Consider the following 25162-nt stretch of genomic DNA (forward strand, 5'->3'; position numbering starts at 1 on the left):
CAGTATTGAGGTTCCTCAAAAAACTAAAACTAGAGCTACCATATGATCTAGTAATCCCACTCCTGGGCATATATCTGGACAAAATTATAATTCAACAAGATACATGCACTCCTATGTTCATGGCAGCATTATTCACAATAGCCAAGACATGGAAACAACATAAATACCCAGTGACAGATGAATGGATAAAGACACCGTGGTACACATATACAATAGGATACTACTCAGGCACAAAAAGAACAAAGTAATGCCATTTGCAGCAGCAACGTGGATTCAACTAGAGATTATCATTAAAGTGAAGCAAGTCAGATGGAGAAAGGCAAATACCATATGATATCACTTATGTGGAATCTAAAATATAACAGAAATGAACCTGTCAAACAGAAACAGAATCTTGGAGATAGAAAACAGATTGGTGGTGGCCAGGGGGTAGGACCTGGGAGAGGGATGGAGTGGGAGCTTCTACACAAGCTTTCATATGTAGAATGGATAAACAACAAGGACCGACTGTATAGCACAGGGCTTCCCAGGGGGTGCTAGTGGCAAGAACCTGCCTGCCAGTGTAGCAGACCTAAGAGACCAGGATTCAATCCCTGGGATGAGAAAATCTCCTGGAGGAGGAAATGGCAACCCACTCCAGTATTCTCTTCTGAAGAATCCCATGGACAGAGGAGCCTGGGGGGGCTACAGTCCACAGAGTCGCAAAAAGTCGGACATAACAGAAGTGACTTAACACACAGACACACACACACACACACACACACACACAGACACACACACACACTGTATAGTACAGAAAACTATGTTCAATATCCTATGATAAACCATAATGGAAAAGAATATTTAAAAAGGAATGTGTAAATATGTATAAGTGAATCAATTTGCTATACAGTAGTAATTAACATAACATTGTAAATCAACTATACTTCCATAAAAATAAATAAAATACACATGCTTTAGATATGTGAATCAACATAGACTTTCTGGAGGAAAAAATCATAATATGTATTAAGAAATTTTCAAATATGAATGCAATAGAAATTTCTTTTTAGAAATCTGTTCCATGGATATAATCACAGATTGTACCAAGCAGTATGGGAAAATATTTATTAAATATATTGTTTTTCCTAAATTATGAAAAACTGGAATACTGGAAACACATAATAAAAGGTGACAGGATAAATAAATAACACTAGATTCATGTAAAGAAATAGCATTCACCCATTAAAATCACATTTTAGAAAAATATTTCTTAATAGAAGAAACAATAAAGATGTATTATCAAGGGGAAAAAGATCCTATACAACAATAAGTTTGGAACTTCCTTTGTGGTCCAGTGGTTAAGGAATCTGTCTTGCAATGCAAGGGATGAGGGTTTGATCCCTGGTTGGGGAACTAAGATCCCACATGCTGCAGAGCAACTAGCCTACACACCAAACTAGAGAGTCTGTGCACCACAATGAATGATCCCACATGACACAATGAAGCTCCTGTGCCACAACCAAGACCTGATCTAATCAAACAAATAAATGAGTAGATAAATAAAATGAATATTAAAAAAAACAATAAATCCACTGCAATACCAGTTTGGTGACATATATCACAGTGAATATGTGTGTGTGTGCATAAACACATGCATGTTTATATAAATACATTTTCATAGATATAAGAATGATGCATAGAAATTGTAAAAGTCTGTGAGTCAGTGGAATTAACAACTTTTTATCTAAATGCGTTTCTGTGTTTAAGTTTTAATCATTAAGCATGAGCTATTTTTGAAAATTTAAACATTTATAAAAATATGAGATTTATTTTCAACCAGCACTATTATATACTTCTCTTAAATACTTCATAACTATGAATCTAATCAGTCTGAAGATAATTCTTACCAAATATTTACAGCAATATGAAAAGGCTTCACAAATGAGAGCTCATGGCTTATGGTCACCATTGTAGGTAATCAGATCTAGCACTAGAAAATATGTAGTGAAATATGTCTAAAATATGTTACAGAAAAACAATAAAGTTATTATTATGCTTAAATTCAGATGAAGTTTTTAAATGATTAAAAAAAAAATATTGGCCAGCAGGGCAGGCTTTCATGCATTCATAAAGGAGACAAACAAACGTTAATACAGACAATTGGAGAAAAAACTTTTGAGGTTTACTGCCATGTTTCATTGGTAAGGACTACCTTGTTTTCTGCATGAAAAAATATTTGAATAAACTGATCTTTATCCAACTCTTCATCAAAGAGAAAAGGGCCTATTGGCTACCTGGAAGAATATTTAATATACTTTTCTAAGCTTCTATCAACATAAATGTAAATTACATTACCATCACTAAATAATTATACAGGTTTTCCTAGTTTAATGTAAGATATTAGAAATTATTTAGTAGATTATTGCTTACTGGCTATTATTTTTCTTAACAAGAATTGCATTTCCTCTAAGAGTAATATATTTTGATCCTGTACTCAGAAACAACTCCCTATGTGATCATACTCATAATGTATATTAGAAGGTTAAAAACAACAAACACCCCTCCCTATGTAAAGAAGCAGTTTTCGTATATTATTTTGTGTATCTGTGTGTTTAGGGGGAGGGTGAGAAAGAAAGATAAAATCTTAATATAAAAAATTAGGCTCTCTAAAGCCACTTGGAGATTAAGGATTTCAAATGACATTTACAGTGGTGGATTAGTTGCTAAGTGGTACCTGGGTATAAATGAGGCCAGGAGTGGTGTTCAGGAAATACATGATAGATTGATAGTTTCCTGGAGCTTCTGAGGGTTTTTCTCTGGACAGGATGACCTTAGAATGTCTATGGTACTGATTCTTTGAGTCAATTTAAGTTTTCTTCATTTTGGAAGCAAAGCAGAATTTATTAAATATCTAGTTTCTAATTCAAGAAACTAAAATGAGGCAGCACAGAAAGTGGCACACATTGTATACATTTCCTATAGAGAGAGATTTGCCTTATTTTGAGCAAAAACATTTAGAATTAGAACACCAACTGTATAAACTTCTAAAAGAAAGGTGGAAATCAGAAAGCATGAAAAGCAAAAGTAGGCATGTTTATAAGACAGGGAACATCACAGGGCCAGCTATCTATGTATTAAATAATGTGTATTTCAACATAATGAAAATACTTTTTTTTTTTTTTTTTAAGTACACTTTCTTAAGGAAAACTCTACTCCACAGAGCCTTCAAGTGACATATCATGTTTTGAGGAGAGAGACAGGATCAATACAAATATGCTGATGACAACAAAGAGCCAGGTATATCAACAGCTTAAATTGCTTAGATTTCTTTTGTATCTCTCATAGCAAGAGATGAGAGGGCTCTGCCCAAGGAAGGTGCTGAAATGTTTGGTAAATGAATGTATGCATGTGTAACAGGATGCGGAATGATATTATTCCTGGGTTGAAACAAAGAGGCTTAAAAGCCACCAACGTCTCCCCTGCCCGCCCCCTCTCCATCCCCCCTCCCCGGGGCTAGGTGAGAAGTGACTGAAATTGCAACTTCCAATTATTATCCCAGTGTCCTCTCTCCTCCCAAATTACATAAGGAGCTTTAGTTGGAGGTGGTGTGGTCAACTTCATGGTGAGCACAGTGTTCAAGATAAGATGCCCCTCCCTTCTCATCCTGCAGGATAGAGAAGTAGGTGTTTCTGGACACTCTAATCACTCCCCCTGGCTCTCTCACAAGGTAAGTGAAGGGAAGTGCCCAAGACAGCCATTTGTAGAGATTTGGGCATACCTAAAAGAAGGGGTAGTGATATTCTCTTTTGTAGTAGAATGTCTGTTTATACAGAAGACTTAATAATCTGTCCTGTACCTGTCTGAGCAGGCAAGAAGTAGGGAATGTGGTAGTGCTGAGAAATAGGGTGTTAGATGCTTACCTTCTCTGACCATACAATTCTAAGCTGTACTATGAGAATAAACCAATTTAAGGATCAATTGATATAATAAGGATAAAAGTGTTCGGTAGACTGTATATCTTTAGATGAAATAAGTTGTTTTTAAAAATCACATTCCAAGTGAAGCAGCTTGAATTTCATGGTAGTCTTAATATAGTCTAAATTTTTAATAAATCATCAATTAAAAAATATTTAATCAACCAGCTTTGGGCTGAGCCATCTTGATAGAGATAAAACACCATTTTCACCTCAAAGAGTCCCTAATCTGATTGGAAAATATTAACATAAAAGCAATAATAAAAGTACACAATAATGAAAGAAAATATTTATATTGTGCTTGCTATGTGCTGGTCACTGTGATAGGCACTTGACATATATGAGCTCATTTCAATATTGCAACAATTCTGTGAGGTAGATTTTATTATTTTGATCATGCTACAGATGAGGAAATTGGGGTAGAGAAAGGTTAAATAACAAAGGCCACATAATCAGTAAGTAACAGTGTCAGGATTCAACTTTAGTCTGGCTCTGGAGTCTGAGCTCTTAACCACATTATTACACTGCTTCTCTCATAAGATTCAGTGTATGGAATCACAGCTACATACTATGAGAATACAGGGAAAGGAATAAACACAATAATGGGGAGAAATAGCAAAAAATTGGTGGAAGAAGTGGGACTTGAGTCAGGAAACAGTAAGGTTTAGAAAAGTAGAAAAGAGGAAGAGGAGTGTTGCATAAGTAGGTAATTGTAAGAGTTCTAAGGTGTGAATGAGTAAGGAATCAGTCCATAAATAATTATTGAGCACCCACTAGGTATATACAATATGCTTGGGATACATTTATGAACAAAACAAAGATACTAGTTCTGATAGAACTTAGAGCCAAAGGGTATGAAAATAGTAATGAAGAGACTAGTTTTACTGAATGAACATCTGTCCTGAGAAAAAGAGAGAAATAGTACTGAATAAGTAGGTAGGCGACAGACCATGAGGGCTCTGAAGACAGAGAAGCTCAAGGACATAAGAAATAGATAAGAACTTAGGATTTTTGGAGGAATGTGTCACATGTCAACAGCAATATTTTAGGAAGATTAATTAGGCCATATTTTGCAGGATGAATTAGAGATGGGAAAAAAGTAGGCAGAAAATCTTGTAATAAAGTGAATTTTATGAAGATCTAGATTAAGTGACGACACGGGAAACCGAGAGCCTTGCTCTATTCATTATCTTTTTTTCCTTCAGTCATTCCCTTGGCCTACAAATACATCCAATTCTCTCCCATCCATAGTGAAAGCTAAATGTAAAAATAAATACTAAATAATACAATTACTCTCCAAGGGGCAAGTACTTTCTAGCTACTGTCTATCTTCTCACATCTACTTTCTTTACATTCACTCCTGAACTCACTGAAATTTGGTTTCCATCCTGATACAGGAAAAGCAGTGGTTCATTTGCCCAGCAGCAAGTGGAAATTTGGAAACATTTTTTAAAAAAGGTAATACATGAGTAAAGCCTAAAAGGATGAATAGGAGTTTGTGAAGAAAAGAAGTGGGGGTTTACATGTATATTCTGTGTGAAGCAATTAATCAAACATACTGGGAAAGTATTTTGATTCTAAAGCTTGGGTTCTACCTCTAGGAGGTATGCTGAATAAATAACTCATTTAAAATCCTTTCCACAATTGTTTCAATTAATCCTGCTATGAACAAGGCAGAAATTTGTCAGGAAGCTATTTTCATTTTGAAGGATTTTTTTTAATTTAGTTCACAAGTATCCAACCAGAGTGTCTCAGGTTTACAGGCCCTGTTCCATACTGATACTAGTCTCTTTCAATAAATATACCATGAGCTCCTTGAAAACAGGGACTAGGGCTTGTTTTTACACTTCCACTACCTAGCAGAGAGCCTGAAATTCAGTAGCTGTTCAGTAAAACTGGGTGTATTGATTAAAGGTAAAGGAAGAATATGTGAGAGGCACTGTAGGAAAATTTATGAAAGATAAAGGACAGGGATGAGCCAAGATAGTACTTATGTTTTGGACATGGGTGGTTAAGGGAGAAAAGAAGACAGTAACAATGACAGACAGTAGACAAGGGGAAAACAAGTTCTGATTTAGACTTCTGAAATAGGATGCACGGGGTCTATCTACCAAGTTGAAGTGTTGAGATGCAGCTGGAGACAGAAACTAGTGTTTGGGAGAAGATGTGGCTAGGTTGAAGATTGAAGGCAGGAGGAGAAGGGGATGATAGAGGATGACATGGCTGGATGTTATCACCAATGCAATGGACACGAACTTGGGCAAACTTTGGGAGACAGTGAGGGACAGGGAGGCCTGGCACACTGCAGTCCATGGCGTCACAGAGTTAGACATGACTGGGCAACAGAACAACAAACAACAATGGCTACAGGATCATATTTTTTGAATTATCAGCATAAAAACTTCAGTCAAACCATAAGAAATAATAAACAATGTCTGAAGAAAAAGGGAAAGGAAAAAGGTACTTTTGTTAGGTATATCCATACACTGCTGAGTAAATCTTACATTACGTAAACTATTAGTAAGGCTTAGAATACATAAAGCTGAGAGTTTTTAGAGCAATATTCGGTAATTCTTATTTTCCCACATGTCTACAGCAAGCAGACTCTGCTTTCTTAGTAATAGCTATTTCTAGCTAATGTATGAGGAGGGACCGGCAGTGCCATTAACTACCATTCTCAAAGGAACACTAACAAAGAAAAACAATCCTCAAAAACTTTATCAACTTGCAAAGATATTTAAAAAACAAATTGTTTAAATGGCATTATAGTATTTTCATTTATTCCTCTTGCTTATAGAGAGACTAGGAAAGGTTACTATTTCTAAGATACAGAAACCTAGCATCTGAAATGGAAGTCTGAAATAAAACTGTCAAGCTCTGGAAGCTGCATAATATAGCTCTCATACTAGAGAGAATATTTTTCTCCCTCAAATAAGTGAGATAATGTACATGAATATGAAACATATGGAGATAGAACTTCTTCAGTGATTAGGGATTTTATGCTAAAATTTTCACAGATGTGCTCTTAAAAAATTGTGTGTAAGCTTAATTTATGTAAAGAAAGTAATTTTCTCTTTGATATACAATATCAATATTTTGGAGATATTTCATCTCTCTGGGTCTTAGCTTTTTCTCGTATAAAATGAAGGGCCAGGAGCGGACATCTTATGTTTTTTTCAGCTCTAGAATTCTGTGACAATTTTTTTCTGATTGATTTTCAGCTGTTAATAGGTCAGAAAATTTCTTGCCTATCCCTTAGGACAGAAGTTTGAAACGTGTACATAACACTTAATGACATCGGAGGAGTTTCTACTTAAAGAGATTCAGGAATGATTCTAATTATGAGGCTTAGTACTGTTTATATGTATAAGCATACATACATTGAAACATGTATATTACCATATGTGAAACAGATCGCCAGTCCAGGTTCGATGCATGAGACAGGGTGCTCAGGGCTGGTGCACTGGGATGACCCTGAGGGATGGGAAGGGGAGGGAGGTGGGAGGCGGGTTTAGGATGGGGAACACATGTACACCCATGGCTGATTCATGTCAATGTACGGCAAAAACCACTACAATACTGTAAAGTAATTAGCCCCCAATTAAAATAGATAAATTTAAAAAAAAGTATACACACAGACTTAGATCAATTAAGAACTTATGCATTTCAAAGACAGGTAACTGGGAAATATTTTTTAGTTTAAAGTGGTTGGAAAAAAAAAAAATAAAGTGGTTGAAGTGAGGGCAGAAGACATGGAGGCAGTTACGTGGAGAACTCTCACAGTGGTCCAGGGATCAAAAACATGGACAATGTGGTGATGTATATGGGCAGCGGTGGTGCTGGTGCCACTCTATAATTTTCTAAAAGCTTCTGGAAATAATTTCAAAATAAAACCAGAACTTGATAAATTTCCTAGGATGAGATAAAGAAGATGAATATGTTAAACATGAGAGTGGCTCCCCTCAGCTAAGCTCCTAAAGGTAGAACATATGATAGCTTCCTTCTGGAATGTGACAGAACTGCTACTTCACACAGAACTTTATAGTCAGCTTTCAATAGCAGCAGAGACTCAGGAAGTAGAGCCCACTGGTGACAAAGAGGTGTTTTAGTTGGTTAAATTGATATCTTCATCTCTAACTCTACCTTTCCAAGGTACAGCCTTTACTTAAATTGGGTTACTGACATCATTACCCTTTTCTCGCATTTTTTTTTTCTTATCAGTTCAGTTCAGTCGCTCAGTCATGTCTGACTCTTTGTGACCCCATGAACCGCAGCACACCAGGCCTCCCTGTCCATCACCAACTTCCAGAGTCAACCCAAACCCATATCCATTGAGTCGGTGATGCCATCCAACCATATCATCCTCTGTCGTCCCCTCCTCCTCCTGCCCTCAATCTTTCCCAGCATCAGGGTTTTTTTAAATGAGTCAGCTCTTTGCATCAGGTGGCCAAAATATTGGAGTTTCAGCTTCAGCATCAGTCCTTCCAATGAACACCTAGGACTGATCTCCTTTAGGATGGCCTGGTTGGATCTCCTTGCAGTCCAAGGGACTCTCAAGAGTCTTCTCCAACACCACAGTTCAAAAGCATCAGTTCTTCAGTGCTCAGCTTTCTTTACAGTCCAACTCTCACATCCATACATGACCACTGGAAAAACCATAGCCTGCACTAGACGGACCTTTGTTGGCAAAGTAATATCTCTGCTTTTGAATATGTTATCTAGGTTGGTCATAACTTTCCTTCCAAGGAGTAAGCGTCTTTTAATTTCATGGCTGCAGTCACCATCTGCAGTGATTTTGGAGCCCAGAAAAATAAAGTCTGACACTGTTTCCACTGTTTCCCCGTCTATTTCCCATGAAGTGATGGGACCAGATGCCATGATCTTCGTTTTCCGAATGTTGAGCTTTAAGCCAACTTTTTCACTCTCCTCTTTCACTTTCATCAAGAGGCTCTTTAGTTCCTCTTCACTTTCTGCCATAAGGGTGGTGTCATCTGCATATCTGAGGTTATTGATATTTCTCCTGGCAATCTTGATTCCAGCTTGTGCTTCTTCCAGCCCAGTGTTTCTCATGAATATAAGTTAAATAAGCAGGGTGACAATATACAGCCTTGACGTACTCCTTTTCCTATTTGGAACCAGTCTGTTGTTCCATGTTCAGTTCTGTTGCCTCCTGACCTGCATATAGGTTTCTCAAGAGGCAGGTCAGGTGGTCTGGTATTCCCATCTCTTGAAGTATTTTCCACAGTTTATTGTGATCCACACAATCAAAGGCTTTGGCATAGTCAATAAAGCAGAAATAGATGTTTTTCTGGAACTCTCTTGCTTTTTCCATGATCCAGTGGATGCTGGCAATTTGACCTCTGGTTGCTCTGCCTTTTCTAAAACCAGCTTGAACATCTTATACATCGAAGGAAATTTTTGCTCCTGTGTTCCTTGTCACTTGGGAAATTCTCTCATCACTCTCCTCATTATATAACCAAAGTCAAGTAATGACTGAAATGCTCTCTGGTTGGAGTGCCAAGAAACACCTATGGGACAAAGTCTAGCGATTGCTGTACTAAAGACAAGGCTGGTGAGATCTCTAATGAGCTTGTGGTATATACTGTCAATACCCTCTATATAAACAGAAATGAGGACAGAGCCTAGATTTACAGCTGGCTCCAAAAACTGAAACAATAAAAAGCTTAGGAGCCAATAATAGTTATTTTCTCTTTATTTACTTCTGAATATCCAAAAAACATGTTGAAAGATATTTGATAAAACTCTTTAAGAAATCAGAATGCATGGTTCTTTCATAACCTATAAAATTTATCTTTGAAGTCAAAACTGAGCAAGTAAAACACCAGAAGCACTGCCACTAACTCTAAATGTTAACTAAAGATGTCTACCATCATGCTCAATCATGTCCGACTCTTTGTGATCCCATGAACTGTAGCCTGCCAGGCTCCTCTGTCCATGAAATCTTCCAGTCAAGAATACTGTAGTGGGTTGCCGTTTTCTACTCCAGGGAATCTTCCTGAACCAGGGATCCAAATGCGTCTCTTGCATATCCTGCACTGGCAGGCAGATTCTTTACTACTATAACATCTGGGAAGCTCTGTTCATCATTACCGTTGTTATTTAACACTGAAGACTGAGGTTAATTAACTAAACAACAGATAGATATAAGACGGATAGAACTGGAAAAGAAGCAAAATTATAATTTTTAGATGATATACAACTGGAAAATTTAAATCAATGGAAAAACTTACAAATAATGAGGGAACATTAACATGGCAGATAAATGATAATGATAATGAGGATGAAAGTGAAAACTTACAGAGTGTTTACTATGTGCCAGCAATGTTCTGAATATACTATCTAATTTAATACTCCCAATAAATCCAATGAAGCATGTAAAATTATTAATCTCTGTTTGATGGATAAGCAAACAGGTCATACAGTTGGTATGGCAGACCTGGGTTTTGAAATTCTAATCTATTCTAAACAATGTAGCTGTTTACCACTACATTAAACTGTTTGCAAAGCCAGCATCTTTCTTTATATATAACCAGCTAGAAAATACAATGAAATAAAATATCCTAATAATAATGGTAAGAGAAAGGTTAAAATAGTAATAAGCCAAACAAGAAACACATAAGAAATAAAACACCATAGAGAAACTACAAGACATGAATACATAGAAAGGCATATTCTAATTTTGGAAAATATAAAACTCATTATTGTATATCAATTTTTTCTACTTTTTATAAACTTAATCACAACATAAATACCAAAATGATATTTTTCCCAGGGGAGGAGGGAAAACGACAAGCCAATTCTACAATTCATGTGGAAACACAGTGCCAAATGTATGATATAGTTATAATTTTAATAATCTCTTGGTACTAGTACTGGGAAAGAAAGAAACTGAAACAGATGAATATAACTGAAAATAGGATTTGGAAATGGGTATAAGTACATGTGGGAATCTAGTTTTCCATAAGAGGGCTATTTGAATTCACTGGGAACCATTTAGTTTATTCAAGAAAACAAACATTAATCTTAAACTATTTCAAGTATCTATTTAATAAGCATGAAAGTTTAAAATGCATTAATTAAATGAAGTATGTCAGGATTCTAATCTATTCTTTGCTAATGTTTGTTTTACTTAATTTCTATAGGATTTAGGAGCTGCTGCTGCTGCTGCTAAGTCGCTTCAGTCATGTCCGACTCTGTGTGACCCCATAGACGGCAGCCCACCAGGCTCTCTGTCCCTGGGGTTCTCCAGGCAAGAACACTGGAGTGGGTTGCCATTTCCTTCTCCAATGCATGAAAGTGAAAAGTGAAAGTGAAGTCACTCAGTCGTGTCCGACTCCTAGCGACCCCATGGACTGCAGCCTACCAGGCCCCTCCGTCCCATGGGATTTTCCAGGCAAGAGTACTGGAGTGGGTTGCCATTGCCTTCTCCGGATTTAGGAGCAGTAACCTATAATTCACATAGACACATCTGGAATAATTCCAGTTTAGTTGCTCATTTTGGCTTTGGGGAGAAATGAAGAAACAAATAAACTTTAACATTAATTCTCTAGAAGATATGAGAATATTTCAGATAAAAGCTGCCTTTTCTTTTTCATTATTCACCTTTATTTGTTAGCATAATTGGGTTTAACAAACTGAAATTTTGGTAGTATATATCATATAACAAGGCTTGTTTATTTATTTTGCATAGTTTATAGGATATCCTGGAAGGATAGCTGAAAAAAAACAAGACATTTAAACCCTGGGATTGTGAAAATCATTAGACTCACAGAATCCTGTATGTGTCTCTTGTTGCTACCCTTCTGTAGAATAGCGCCAGAATCCGTTTCTCTTTAAATGCCATGGAATGTCACTGATACATGCAATGACATCCCTGGACTTTGAGTATGCATAAGAAAGATCTCAGTGCAAGAACCCAGATATTCATTAGCAAGTTGGAATTGTGCTACCTGTGCCCAACAGTCTTCATGAAGAAAATATATTCAATAGACTTAACTAGTGAAAAAACACTGCTTTAGGAACTGTCTCAAATCCATACTGAACTAAATCAAACTGCAAAGGAACAAAAACTGTCACCAGCATAACCTTCCTGTCAACTGCAATGTAGATATGCTAATGCCATGTCAAAGTCTCACCCTGATGTCTGTGGGGAAGTGTGCCGTGGCTCAGATCAGTCCAGCTGCTGGCCTGGGCCTATTCTAAACAGGGTATTCTACCCTAAGTCATGAGAAGTGTTATTTTCACCAAAGATGACAAGACTTCTTATTTATTTTCTTCTTTTGTGTTTTCTATCCAAAACTCCATCCTCAATACCCTCCTATCCCAAACTTGTAAACATCTCTTTTCCTTCCCAAGATCCAACCCTACAATCCAACCTTCCTCGGTACAGTACGCTCGAGAAATCTAGCGCTCCTTCAGTCATTATTTGATTCTTGTCTGGCTCTGGGCATTTTTCTGCCCTTGTTTCACTCACTGAATTAAGAGGGCACTGCTCCATTCAGAACAGACTGTGAACACCGAAGTATCTACAGTCAGAAAAGTGGCATTTACTAATTTAATGATTTAGCAAAAGAAGACCCAGGGATTTCTATAACTCAGAAGAAGATATATCTTTAATATACAACTGGAATTTTGATTTCTCACACTTCACAAAAAGGGGCAGCAGTAAATGTTGAAGATATTCAATATGTAAATATTTCAAGTTTTAGACTGCTGCAGTGAAGCAAATGGAGTTTTAAAATGAGAAAAAATATGAACGGTCAATGACAGAAAGCAATGGCAAACATGTACCACTAAAATCATCAGTAAAATGGATGCTATGAAGGAAAAGTAGATGCAGTTAACATGCCTGATGAATAATGAGTTGTGGATTAATGCTTTGTTCAACTGAGAGTTCACTAGTAAAACCTTATTTGTGGTAATTACTTCAATTAAATACACATATATTGAGAGCACACTATTTCCTGGCCATTGAACTGGGCCCTGGGGATCTTTAACGCACATGTAAATTATCAGAGATGTATCTTATTTCATTTCTTAAGAGGTTATGATGCATCAAGCATTATACTAAGCAATGGGAACACAAAAATCATTAAGATGCAGTTCTTACTCTTCACGAATTTAGTTTAATAAAGGAAATATAGGCACATAGAGAGACTGAATAATCTGGCACCCTCATGATCATGTTAAATGGATTAAAATATAGTGTTATGCTATTATAAATGACTAACAAGATAAATTATAGGTACAGAAAACAATCAGCTATATTAATAAACCCTAAAGAAAAACAAATAGTATGGATTTCAAAAACAGGAAGCCTTTACCTATTACACTTCATTTTCCTTATTGTGTTAATAGATACAGCTTTGCCATGTAATTTTAATCCAGCCAGTCCTAAGTGTCGGACTCTGACAGACTACTCAGTGTGAGAAGTTCACTTCCTTAACCTCAGAAACAAGTTCTCATTAGCTGTATCCAACCTGGAGGAGTTCTCGCTTTGACTAACAGAAGGAAAAGTCTGACTTAGCTTAGAGAGGGATCAAAGATATTCTCCCTCTGAGGATCAGCTCTGTTTAGGAACGACTGTTCTTATCAAGATTCCCCTTTTAACATTAGAGAGACTTCAGAAGTCTTGCTGGAGTTGTTTTTGTCCTCTCACCTAACCAAGATATTTCTTGCCAAGGACTCTGAGCTTCCCCTAATACAATTCTTCTCTGTATAAAGTCTCATAATTAATTAAAATATAGTACCAATGAAACCAACTTAAATTAGAGTTTAAGAATATGCTTTCCTGGCTTTGCCACTTCTTTTGGATCTACTTTTCCCATTTCCTCCTTCAGCAACTTACAGCTACACTTTATAAATATGAAGTCATACATTTTTCCTCATGATGTTTACTACAGAGTAATTTTTGGGAGCACTAAATTCATCACTTAAATAAAATGTAACAATTAAATACAACTTACACACACACAATACCATGGTATCAATAGTTAACAAGAAGAAATGATCTTTGTTTAGACTATAGAATTCAAGAAAGGTATGTTCAAACTAAAAGGATATTAAATGTATAAGCAGAAAAACTGTAATGAGTAATTTAAATTTTAATTTCAAATCTGTGTATTTAAGAACTCCTTTATTTCACTGTGAATAATTTCAACGACCCAGTTTCTTTCAACTCTTTACATACTTAATATTCACAAAGTCACAATATGTGTGTTATAAAATTTTAGCCTCTGCATAACCTAACACTCCAGAACATTAATGGTGGAACTCCATAGTGTTGCAAGTTCCCTCCTTAGCAGAGGAAATGGGGCCTCTTCCAGTGAACCTGCTCTTTACCAAAGCAGAGTATGCTTTGGAAAGAGTAAGTAAAGCAAAATTAGGTGAATATGGAACATTATTTTTATTTTCCATAAATCTTTAGAATGGTGTTGAGATTTCTCATGGTAATAAAAAAGAAATTATCTTCTTTACTTATATAAACTCTATCAATCTTCCAAAAGCTAGCTGAAATAAAATGACTTGATAGGGACAATCAATCAATATCTAATATACATAAGGGATCATGTAAGTGGTTAAGAGAAATATCCACTTGTGCTGTACTAATAGGTTCTGATTATTTTCTAGATACTCTAGAATTTTTATTGGAAATGTATTCTTTATTTGAAGAGTAAAAAAGAAGTTGTTTATTTTATTTTTTGGTTTATTTTTAACTTCTACATAGTAAGAAAACTGTTTTTGTTTCTATTACTTTCTTTTTTATTTTATTTCTATTACTTTTTGCCAGCCCAAGAGGTGGCAAGAATACACAGAAGAACTATAAAAAAAAGGTCTTAATGACCTGGATAACCACGAGGAGGCTCAGATGGTAAAGACTCTGCCTGCAGTGCAGGAGATGCAGGTTCAATCCCTGGGTCAGGAAGATCCCCTGGAGGAGAGAATGGCTAGAGAATCCCATGGACAGAGGAGCCTGGCAGGCTACAGTCCAGGGGTTGCAGAGTTAGACATGACTGAGCAACTGACACTTTCTTTCACACACTCTCTCTTTTGTACCTCACATTCAATGAGTCAGCAGTATCTGTTGGTTTTTCTTTAAAAATTAATACTTACTATTGTAATAGTAAGTTTGTATATCTTTAAAGGACAGAACAGCCTGGTCAGCTAAAGTCCATGGGTTTGCAAAAGAGTCAGACACCACTGAGTGACTAAACAACAAAAACAACACTCTTATCATTCCATTCTATGTATAGTATCCTTACTGTTCTCCTAACATTCAAAGCAATGCTACTACCTTGCACTTGCAAGATGGAACATTTTTCCTCAGGAAATATATATGGCTCACTCTCTCACTTCTTTTAGGTTCTCTTCCCAAATGTCTCCTTATTAAATAGATTTTCTTTGCTGCTACTGCTGCTGCTAAGTCGCTTCAGTCATGTCCGACTCTGTGCGACCCCACAGACGGCAGCCTACCAGGCTCCCCCGTCCCTGGGATTCTCCAGGCAAGAACACTGGAGTGGGTTGCCATTTCCTTCTCCAATGCATGAAGGTGAAAAGTAAAAGGGAAGTCGCTCAGTCATGTACAACTCTTCATGACCCTATGGACTGCAGCCTACCAGGCTCCTCCATCCATGGGACTTTCCAGGCAAGAGTACTGGAGTGGGTTGCCATTGCCTTCTCTGAGATTTTCTTTGAGTCTCTCACATAAAATGGTAACTCTTCTCTAATGTTCTCCAGACTCCCACTTCTTGGCATTTTCCATTGTCCTTTTCTTCTTCTCCTTTTAAAAAATGAAATATAGCTGGAATACAATATTATATTGGATTAAGGTGTACTAGACAGTGATTTGACATTTGTAGATATTATGAAACGATCAGTACCGTAAGTCTGTGAATTGAAACTCGTTCAGTCATATCCAACTCTTTGTGACCCCAAGGACTATACAATCCACGGAATTCTCCAGTCCAGAATACTGGAGTGGGTAGCCTTTCCCTTCTCCAGGGGATCTTCCCAACCCAGGGATGGAACCTAGGTCTCCCGCTTTACCAGCTGAGCCACAAGGGAATCCAAGAATACTGGAGTGGGTAGCCTAACCCTTCTGCAGGGGATCTTCCCAATTGAGGAACTGAACCAGGGTCTCCTGCCTTGCAGGCGGATTCTTTACCAACTGAGCTATCAGGGAAGACCATAAGTCTACTAGCCATCTAACCCTATACAAAGTTATAAAAATATTATTGACCACATTCCTTATACTGTGTATTATATCTCCATGGTTTATTTATTTTATAACTGGAGGTCTGTATCTTTTAATCTTCTTCACCTATTTTACACACACCCCTCTGCCACATCCTTCTCCTCAGGCAACCACCTGTTTGTTCTCTGTATTTGTAAGTACGGTCTCACTTTGTTCTGTTATTTTTTTTGTCTTTTAGATTCAACATATAAGTGAGATAATATGATATTTTTCTTTCTCTGGTTTATTTCACTGACCAAAATACCCTCAAGTTTCATCCATGTTGTTGCAAATGGCAAGATTTCAATATTTTTTGTCTCAGTAATACTCCATTGTGTGTGTATGAAAATACCACATCTTTATCCATGTATCTATTGATGGACACTTAGGTTGCCTCCATATCTTGGTTACTATAAATAATGCCGCTATGAACACTGATGTGTAGATATTTTTTTCAAATTAATTTTGCTTTCTTCAGGTAAACACCCAGAAGTGAAACTGCCATAGATCATATGGCCGTTCTATTTTTAATTTTTTGAGGAACCTTTCTGTTGTTTTCCACAGTGGCTGGTCCAATTTACATCTCACCAACAGTGCACACAGGTTCCCTTTCTCCACATTTTTGCCAATTAATTATTTATTGTCTTTTTGATGATAGCAATTCTAACAGTATGCTGCTGCTGCTGCTAAGTCGCCAGTATGAGTGCATATCAAATTGGGGTTCTGATTTACAGTTCCCTGATGATTGGTGATGTTGATCATGTATTTGTTAGCCATCTGTATGCCTTTGGAAGGGCTTCCCTGGTAGCTCTGACAATAAAGAATCTTCCTGCAGTGTGGGAGGCCCAGGTTCAATCCCTGGGTCAGGAAAATCTCCTGGAGAAGGGAATGGCAATACATTCCAGTATTCTTGCCTAGAGTATTCCATGGATAGAGGAGGCTGATGGGCTATAGTCAATGGAGTCGCAAAGAGTCAGACATGACTGAGCAACTGACATATACTTTATGGCTTTGGAAAATGTCTATTCAGGTCCTCTGCCCATTTCTTAATCGGGTTGTATGTTCTTTGATTTTGAGTTGTATGAGTTCTTAGTGTAATTTGGATGTTAATCCCTTACTGAATATATAGTTTGCAAATATCTTCTCCCATTCATAAGACTGCCTTTCCGTCTTATTGATAGTTTTCTTTGTTGTATAACAATTTTTCAGTTTGATGCAGTCCCATTTATTTTTTTCTTATTGTTTAATTTCCACAATGGCACCTAAATGCCACTAAATGTTCCACAACAGATGGATGGATAAAGAAAGTGTTGTGTATACGTATATGATGGAATATTATTCAACCATTAAAAAAGAAATCCTGCCATTTGTAACAACATGGATAATCCATAGGATATTATGCTAAGTGAAATAAGTTGGACAGATAAAGACAAATACCACATGATCTTACTTATATGTAGACTCTAGAAAACACACTAAATGTTTACTTTTTTTGCTTACTGTTGGTATATCCTTCACTAAATGCAAATTTTGAATGTAGGTACTCTTAATTCAGTAACTTGAATGACATCTGTTTAACAGTATGTGTTCAGACATATTGTTGAAAAACAATGCATTTTTACACTATTCATTATATTTTTCTTTACAGTTGAAATATAAAAAGAATGAAATAAATTCTAAACAAAAGTGAACCAAAACTTGAATATTCTTCAGATAGCAACATTTTATGTAAATAATACATTTTTCTCTTTCATTCTTAGTATTGTTGTTGGGAATAATATATCAGATTTATGAGTATACAAAAAAAGTTAGTTTTGTATTACAAAGTTTTAGCAAATTGACCCAGTACTCTGACACTTATCATAATTAGCAACATATTAAGGGACTTGGGGTTTAGTGACATTCAGACTATTAAACACTTTAAACAAAAATCTCATGTCAGATGAGACTGTAAGGGCAAAGATTTAAAACCACTTATTCAAAGTTAAAATAAACAGCAATTTTCCTTAGTAAAATTTCACTTAATCACAAAATGGAAGTTTCACATTACTTGAGCTGTCACTCTTCCTTTTTGAGCTTTTAAAATCAACGATTTCTCAATCGTTTTGTTTCATTGAGGAATTAAAATGTAGTGGACAAATAGCATAGAATATGAGTGACATCAGTGAGAATGGCGAAGTAAGAATCTCAGAAGAGCTGCTCCTTCAAAACACAATGAGAACACTGGCAGAGATTATCAAAATAAACTTTTTAGAATTCTGGAAGTTTAACAAAGGTCTGTCTGCTGCAATCTATAGAGTATGTAGTCAAAAGAAACATCTGAATTTCAGTAAGAATGTAAGATTTGCGGAGTTTTAATTTTCCCTACTCTCATTTCCCCCTCCTCAGTTCCACAGTCACTTTAAAAACCAACAGTCTCACAAACCAGAAATCTAGCAACCACTGGACAGGACAGAATGGTTTTAGAGCTCCCAAAAAGTGTCATTTCAGCAGGTTATGATTACTTGACCTATCTTCCAGTTTCCTAGAAACCTCTCCTTACAATGCTTGCCTTTATTTGACCTGATTCACAACCCTCTCTGTGCAAAGAGACACTTCTCTGAAGATATCTGTCAAAAAGAGTCAGCAGCAATTGTTTAATGTTGTGGCTGCCTGAAGTGGCCATAACAGTAGAAGCAAAGAATAAGCTGACAATAAAAATAAAAACACTAAAATTAAAAGCTGAGGAATTCAACGTCCACAGGGGAATCTGAAAGTGCTAAGAGAATCCTGGGAATCTAGAAGTCTGTCTATGCACACACAGGATGTTTGCATGCATAGGAAAGACCTGAGAAGGCCTTAACTAAGCTCTCACCTTTGGCTGGCCTCAAGACCTGAACCAGTTGTATGAATACAACATCCTAGAAGAGAGCTATGTTAAAAGAACATAAGTGATTACTGTATTATGAACAATAAAGATGCTAAAGTGTATTAATATAATATTCATCTTCTTTTATAGTTTATAAATTAAGTCAAGCAAATACATACCAGATCTGTTTTTGGAGGATCTGGACACTCAGTGGGGAAATAAGGTGTTGAACTTCTGACTCCACTGCTATCAGATGTTGGCTTTGGAGGCTGAGCATGCTGCCTATAAGTAGCACTTTTAGGAGTCCAACAAAACAGGTTGATTGATTCTCGCACACAGCGTTCAATGTCAATTTCTAGATAGAAAAAATTAAAAAAAAAAAAAAGCAAATATAGACGCTATTGCTCTCTTTATGTAAGAACCACAAGTTTTCCTAAATACATATGCACAAATATGGCTAAAATGAAAACTAATTAGAAAAGATGTCAGTAAAATGTAATATGGATATTAATCAACATATGATTAGAATGGTAGAGGGTATCTGGTATTATTATGTAGACACATGATACATATATAGAGTATATTTCAGTATATCATTATTCAAAAAGTTAAATATAGTAATCATACATTCTTGTTAGAGAATCTGCTTCTTTAACTTTAACAATATTTTTACTTTCTCAAATTAAAAAATTAAGATTGAGTAGAAAGAAGGCTGGAATTTGGGAGTGGGCAAACAAAAGACTCAGATTTAATATACCATGATTTCAAGTAAAGGGTACTAACAGTTTCACTTCCACTTATTACAGAAGATATAAAATAATCAGGACAAAAATTAATCAAAATCTAAATTCAGTATTTATCCTTTTAAAAAGAATTTCTTGATTTAAGTGCAGAAAAGTTTAAGTGAGGTATCACATATACAGAAATAAAATGCACCCAATTAAAAATGATAGAAAATATTTTCAAAGAAAATTTTCTTTTCTTTTTCTGATCTGAAAGAAATTTAAACACCTTTGATACAGAGGTAATATACATAGGAAATTTATTACAATGCTAAATTATTGTGTGTGTGTTTCAATAAGACTGCAACCCATGAGGAGATTAATATTAACATTCCTGATGGAGAGTAAAGCTGTAACTCTATGGGGAAATGGAGTTATCACAGAAAGGCAGTAGAAATTGAAGAATTTGGCTAGGATGAAAGAGTTTAGCATGGACCAGCTTTTTCCTTTCTATATTCCTAATATAGTAAAAGGTAGTTATCATCATTTCCTCTGTAAAAGTCCAATTGTGTCAATTCAGATAAGCAATGGAGAAAAATACATCAAATCCCTTACAGAGGGATAAGGTCCCTATTTCCCTTTTTGGAATGAAGTGCTTACATATAAAGGAAAAAGGAAATAGGCCCTTAAATTGATTCTGTGAATGGTGCATGAGTCATGCCTTATAGAACTGTCTGCTTTTATAAGGTGGAAAACTCTTAGAGAAGGGCACAGAAATGGACACTTATTGAACATCTATTATGTGACAGGTGTTGTATGCTTTCACTGCTGCTGCTAAATCGCTTCAGTCGTATCCGACTCTGTGTGACCCCATAGACGGCAGCCTACCAGGCCCCTCCGTCCATGGGATTTTCCAGGCAAGAGTACTGGAGTGGGTTGCCATTGCCTTTAGACAGGTAATGTAATCCCCTGATTTCTGTTGAAGATGAAGAAATTAACACGTAATGAAGTTAAGTGATTGAATGTGTTGTGTTGTTACCACCAGTAGAATCTCTGAAGTTAAAAGGCTTATAAGGCATCTTTCACTTCCCAATTTATTTAGATTTGGGAAACAATAGCCAGCAGCTCTAGAAAGACCAGTTATTCAATTAAACATTGCTTTATCTGCTCTTAGTGATGCTTGCGAACTTCACAGTTGGTTATTTCCATTGCTGCACAAAGAGGTCAGATTTCATCACCACCATATGCTATTCCTAACATAAAATCTATAAAACAAGAGTTAAACATGTTTTGAAGCGTGGGCCCATTTATTTGAGAAATTGTCAATAGGAAATGTATTCTTCTAAAAAGCTCTTTAACATCATCAACTTAATTCCACAAAGAAAAGAATACAAACACCAATGAGAAGAAAAATAAAAGTTCAGATACATTCCTCTACTTCACTTGAGACAGAAGAGATATGTTCAATTCATTTTAAAACATTTCCAATTAATATCGTTAAAAACTTACAGCTAAAGAGAGAAAACTTTGTCATCTTAAAAAAAAAAAGTTTATCTACTTCACACTGTTTAATTTCCAAAGGAAAAGAATTTTGGACCATAAATTTTGCGTCCGTAGTGCTCAAATCAGTTTGACACATCTGTCACCCATTAAAAGCTTGAGGTCAAGTTACTGATGCAGATGAGAGGTTGTAGTTCAGTCCTTAAATCACTGGCATGGAAAAGTCATTTATATCTGCTTCCAAAACACCCTACCAATACCATAAAAGGTTTACAGGGAATCATGAGAATTCACTGGCATCCACCCCAATTTGAGCCTGATTATTACTACTGGCAAATATCCCATTCTCCATTCTCTTGACCCATGTCATCCCTCCATCTCAAAATCCTTCCAAAGTACTTTATCATAACCAAAATATTATGAAAAGTACTTTATAAACTGTACATTAAAATATGCAATTATTCTTTTAAAAATAACCTCTCATTCCAGAGCACTACTACATTCTACCTTGCATTCTCATTTTGATATAATGCATTTGTGAAAAAGTATGCACCCTGGATTATGCTTTCCAAGGTTTGATTCCAAGCTCCATGAGGTTCACTCAGAAAAATAACTTTTGTAAATCGTAGTTTACCTATCTTATCCATTACTATTGTTCCCTCTCATAAATACTGAACTATTTTAAAATTATAAAATGCAACTCATGTTACATTTGGGCAAGGGTAGGTGGAAAAGATCTCTCTCCTGAAGCCCTCCATTCTTTTGCTTTAATGAGTATGAACTGCTTTCCAGATAGAGTGAACAGCTGTTTACATGGCACTTCTCTTTACCATCACCTAATTCCCTCTATATTTGATCCTTAATTTGGGCATTAAGATATTATTTTCTCCCTTTTGATTTACTGCATCATTTTGGTGGAACACATTTCCCAGTAATTTTTGAGAAAGGATGCACAGGAAGCAAATTATTTTGGAATTGTCCATGTTTTTAATATATTTATTCTGCCTCTGACTGATAGTTGGGCTAGTCATAAGATTCTAGGATTGATTTATTTTTCTTCAGAGTTATGTAAGGCAAGTGCTCTATTGTCTTTCTTCTGAGAAATTTGATGCAATTTTGATTTAAGATCACATATATGTGATTTTCTTCTTTTCTGTAAACCTTTAGGAGTTCTGGTGTTCTGAAATTTCATAATGATGGTCTTATTATAATCCTTCAGTTGCAGAAAAAGTTATTGTGTATTATCTGTAATAATTTTTCACTTTTTTCCTTCTCTCTTCTTTCATTAGAAGAGTCCTGAACATCCTGAATAGATTTTCTAATAATTTTGCCCTTTCCTCTTACTTTGCATCCGTGTTTTTCTTGTATTCGCTGAGGGCCTTCTTAAGCTTTATCACCCAACTCTTTCATATAAAGCTGAATGCATTTCCACATCATTTTTAATTTCCAGTAAGTATTTTTGTCATATTAATACTTTAAAAAATCCTGAATTTTCATAGCTATTTTATCTTCTCATAATTGCTTTTCTGAGGATATTCCTTTATTCAGTAGGTGCTATTCTGTGTTTTTTTAGCTGGAGACTTTCCCCAGAGGTTTGGTGGTATTTAAAAGAACAGCACTAAAAATTATATTGGAAGTTCTGAATATGTGGGCAAGGCTTTGTTACTGGTGGATTCACTATAGGTAACTTGGGGATATGGTCATTTGTTAGACGATCCCCAAAAGTAAGGTATTCCTCTTTTGGGGAACATTATATTTCTCCAGAGAATTATTCTTTAACCTGTCTAAACTAATCCTTGCCAGTATTCTAGGAACTGACCATGGAGAAGACTGGATATTGTAACTGTAGACATTTCCGCTCTCTGGCTCTTGGCTATGCTGCTGATTCTGAGTTTCAAGTCTTTTACGATTCTGCTACTCCAAAGAATGTACCTCCAAATTTACTGTTTCTATGGTCATGTTTTGTAAAATGTGCAAAAGTAAAAATATTTAAATCACAGTGAAAACTTGTCTTTATTTATACCAATTTCAACTCCATTACACTTCCTCTTGTGTTGGACAACATAGTGGCTGTGAATACTCTGATATAATTAAGCTAAACTAGAGATATGTTTAGTATGGTTTAATGGGTATTTTTCTGTTATGTTAAGTCACTTTTGGGTATTGACATAGATTTCCTCCTTGGTCAACTCTAGCTAGACTCTTCTAAGCCTTTTCTCAACTATGTCTCAATCTTGGCCTAAAAAGTTGGCCTGAACAAAACTCTCAACATAATATATAGCAATTCAAGGTCACATCCCTCAGATGACCCTAACACCCTATGAACGCCTCCTTGAGAAAATCAAGGCTGCCAGAAGAATTTACTATTTGTTCCAGGAAATAACTGAAGATAGGGTCCTTGTCTGAAGATAGGTATCTCTGTGGGAAGGTAGGAGCCTAAGTTTGGTGTCTATTAGTAAATGCAGATGTACTTCACATGGACCCAATGCTGTCCTTCACATATTTTACAGTTTTTCACTTCACACTGGGATATTTTTGCAGTAGTGTAATACTGATTAAAACCTGTGCTTACCACTTTAATTAGTGTCTGGCATTGCTTATCTTTGACAATATAGTAAAGTTATTGCTAACTCTAGAAATGACTTCCTGGAATATCCCCAATCCCTACTATATAGGAGCAATGTGAATGTGTGTTCTAGAACCAAAAGTTTATGTGCAGGAAAAACATAGTTGACATGTACACAGCCAAAAATAAGACTGAAAATTCAAAACATTAAACATGTGAAACTGTAAGCAGAGAATTAGGTTCTCTTCGATGCCTGATCAAAAGAGAAATTCTTTCCTTCTAGAAATATACTTCAATAATGCTATATACACAATTATAGGTGCACCATTAACTTTTTCTTTTTTTTTTGACAGGAACTTCACAAAAAAATAGCATTCCTGTGTTTACAGGAAACAAACTTGCAGCAAACAAACAGAAGCCACACCTGGGGTAAGTGATATGTTTTATGCATTACTATTATCAATATTAAAAAACAAAGTTCAACCAACTAAGCCTGTGAAAAGGCTGATTATTCATGTTTTCTATAGAAAATAATATACAACTACTGTTATATGAATCAATGAATAAGAAGCAAAAGAGGAGGACAAATACAGAGATATGTCAGACATTTAATGAATAAAAATATTATGCTATTTTTGTTTTGTAATTTGTTGTGATCTCCTCACTCATTCTAAATATTCTTTTAAAAGCCTAATTTTATATTGTCGTTTTTAACCCCTCCTTAGTCAGGTGACTTAATGGAACCAGGAAGTAATACTACATGGAATTAATATAATTCAAATTAAAAGTGTTAGTCATAGTTACAGGGTACCATTGAATCCCCTTTAAATAGTTAGGCAAAAATGCTCTGGGCCAGTACAAGAATGATAAACCAGTAATAAGATTAATTATACACATACATATATGTACACATTACATACACACACACATAAATATTTGTCAAATGAAGGACTGAGCACATTTTATAAGTACAATCTTGGTTATGCAGTCTGAGGGGGAAATGATGGTACAATACATAACTGGGCTCCTACTTTACTTCACTCAGACTTTCACATCCCTGATATGTGTGCATGTGCTTACTGGCACATTTTGCTAAGCATCTATCATCTCTGCTGCTTAGCGCCTACAATGAAGTGAGAAATAAAATAGGAAATGCAATAAGCATTACTGACACACAGACACTTAAACTGTTTTCTATTCTTAACATAACTGTCTTGATCATTTAGCAGTTGAGTAGATACATATTATGATGCAAAGCAGCTGGTGTTGCTAATAGAACACAGCTCACTTCAGAAAAAAAGAACAATGTAGCAGCTT

At 35.9% G+C, this 25162-nt stretch overlaps 1 protein-coding gene across 17 annotated transcripts in view; it reads right to left on the reverse strand.

Moving 5' to 3' along the window:
- TBCK (TBC1 domain containing kinase) overlaps positions 1-25162 on the reverse strand; it is a 209668-nt gene that overhangs the window by 60070 nt on the left and 124436 nt on the right. For 9 of the 17 annotated variants that reach the window (XR_015165799.1, XR_015165800.1, XR_015165794.1 and 6 more), the window contains one exon: positions 19237-19412. Coding sequence is in view for 10 of the 17 variants with exons in the window: in XM_086406952.1 (XP_086263078.1) it covers positions 19237-19412 (176 nt within the window). In the remaining 7 variants the exon portion in view is untranslated. Of the gene's footprint in view, positions 1-9651; positions 10136-14664; positions 15757-19236; positions 19413-25162 lie in introns of those variants that run through there. The other 8 variants (XR_015165797.1, XR_015165798.1, XR_015165793.1 and 5 more) reach the window with 2 other exon arrangements.

The sequence above is a fragment of the Bos grunniens genome, chromosome 6 (assembly GCF_055505025.1).
Source record: "Bos grunniens cultivar Pamir isolate PY7600 chromosome 6, Bosgru_T2T1.0, whole genome shotgun sequence".
Taxonomy (NCBI): domain Eukaryota; kingdom Metazoa; phylum Chordata; class Mammalia; order Artiodactyla; family Bovidae; genus Bos; species Bos grunniens.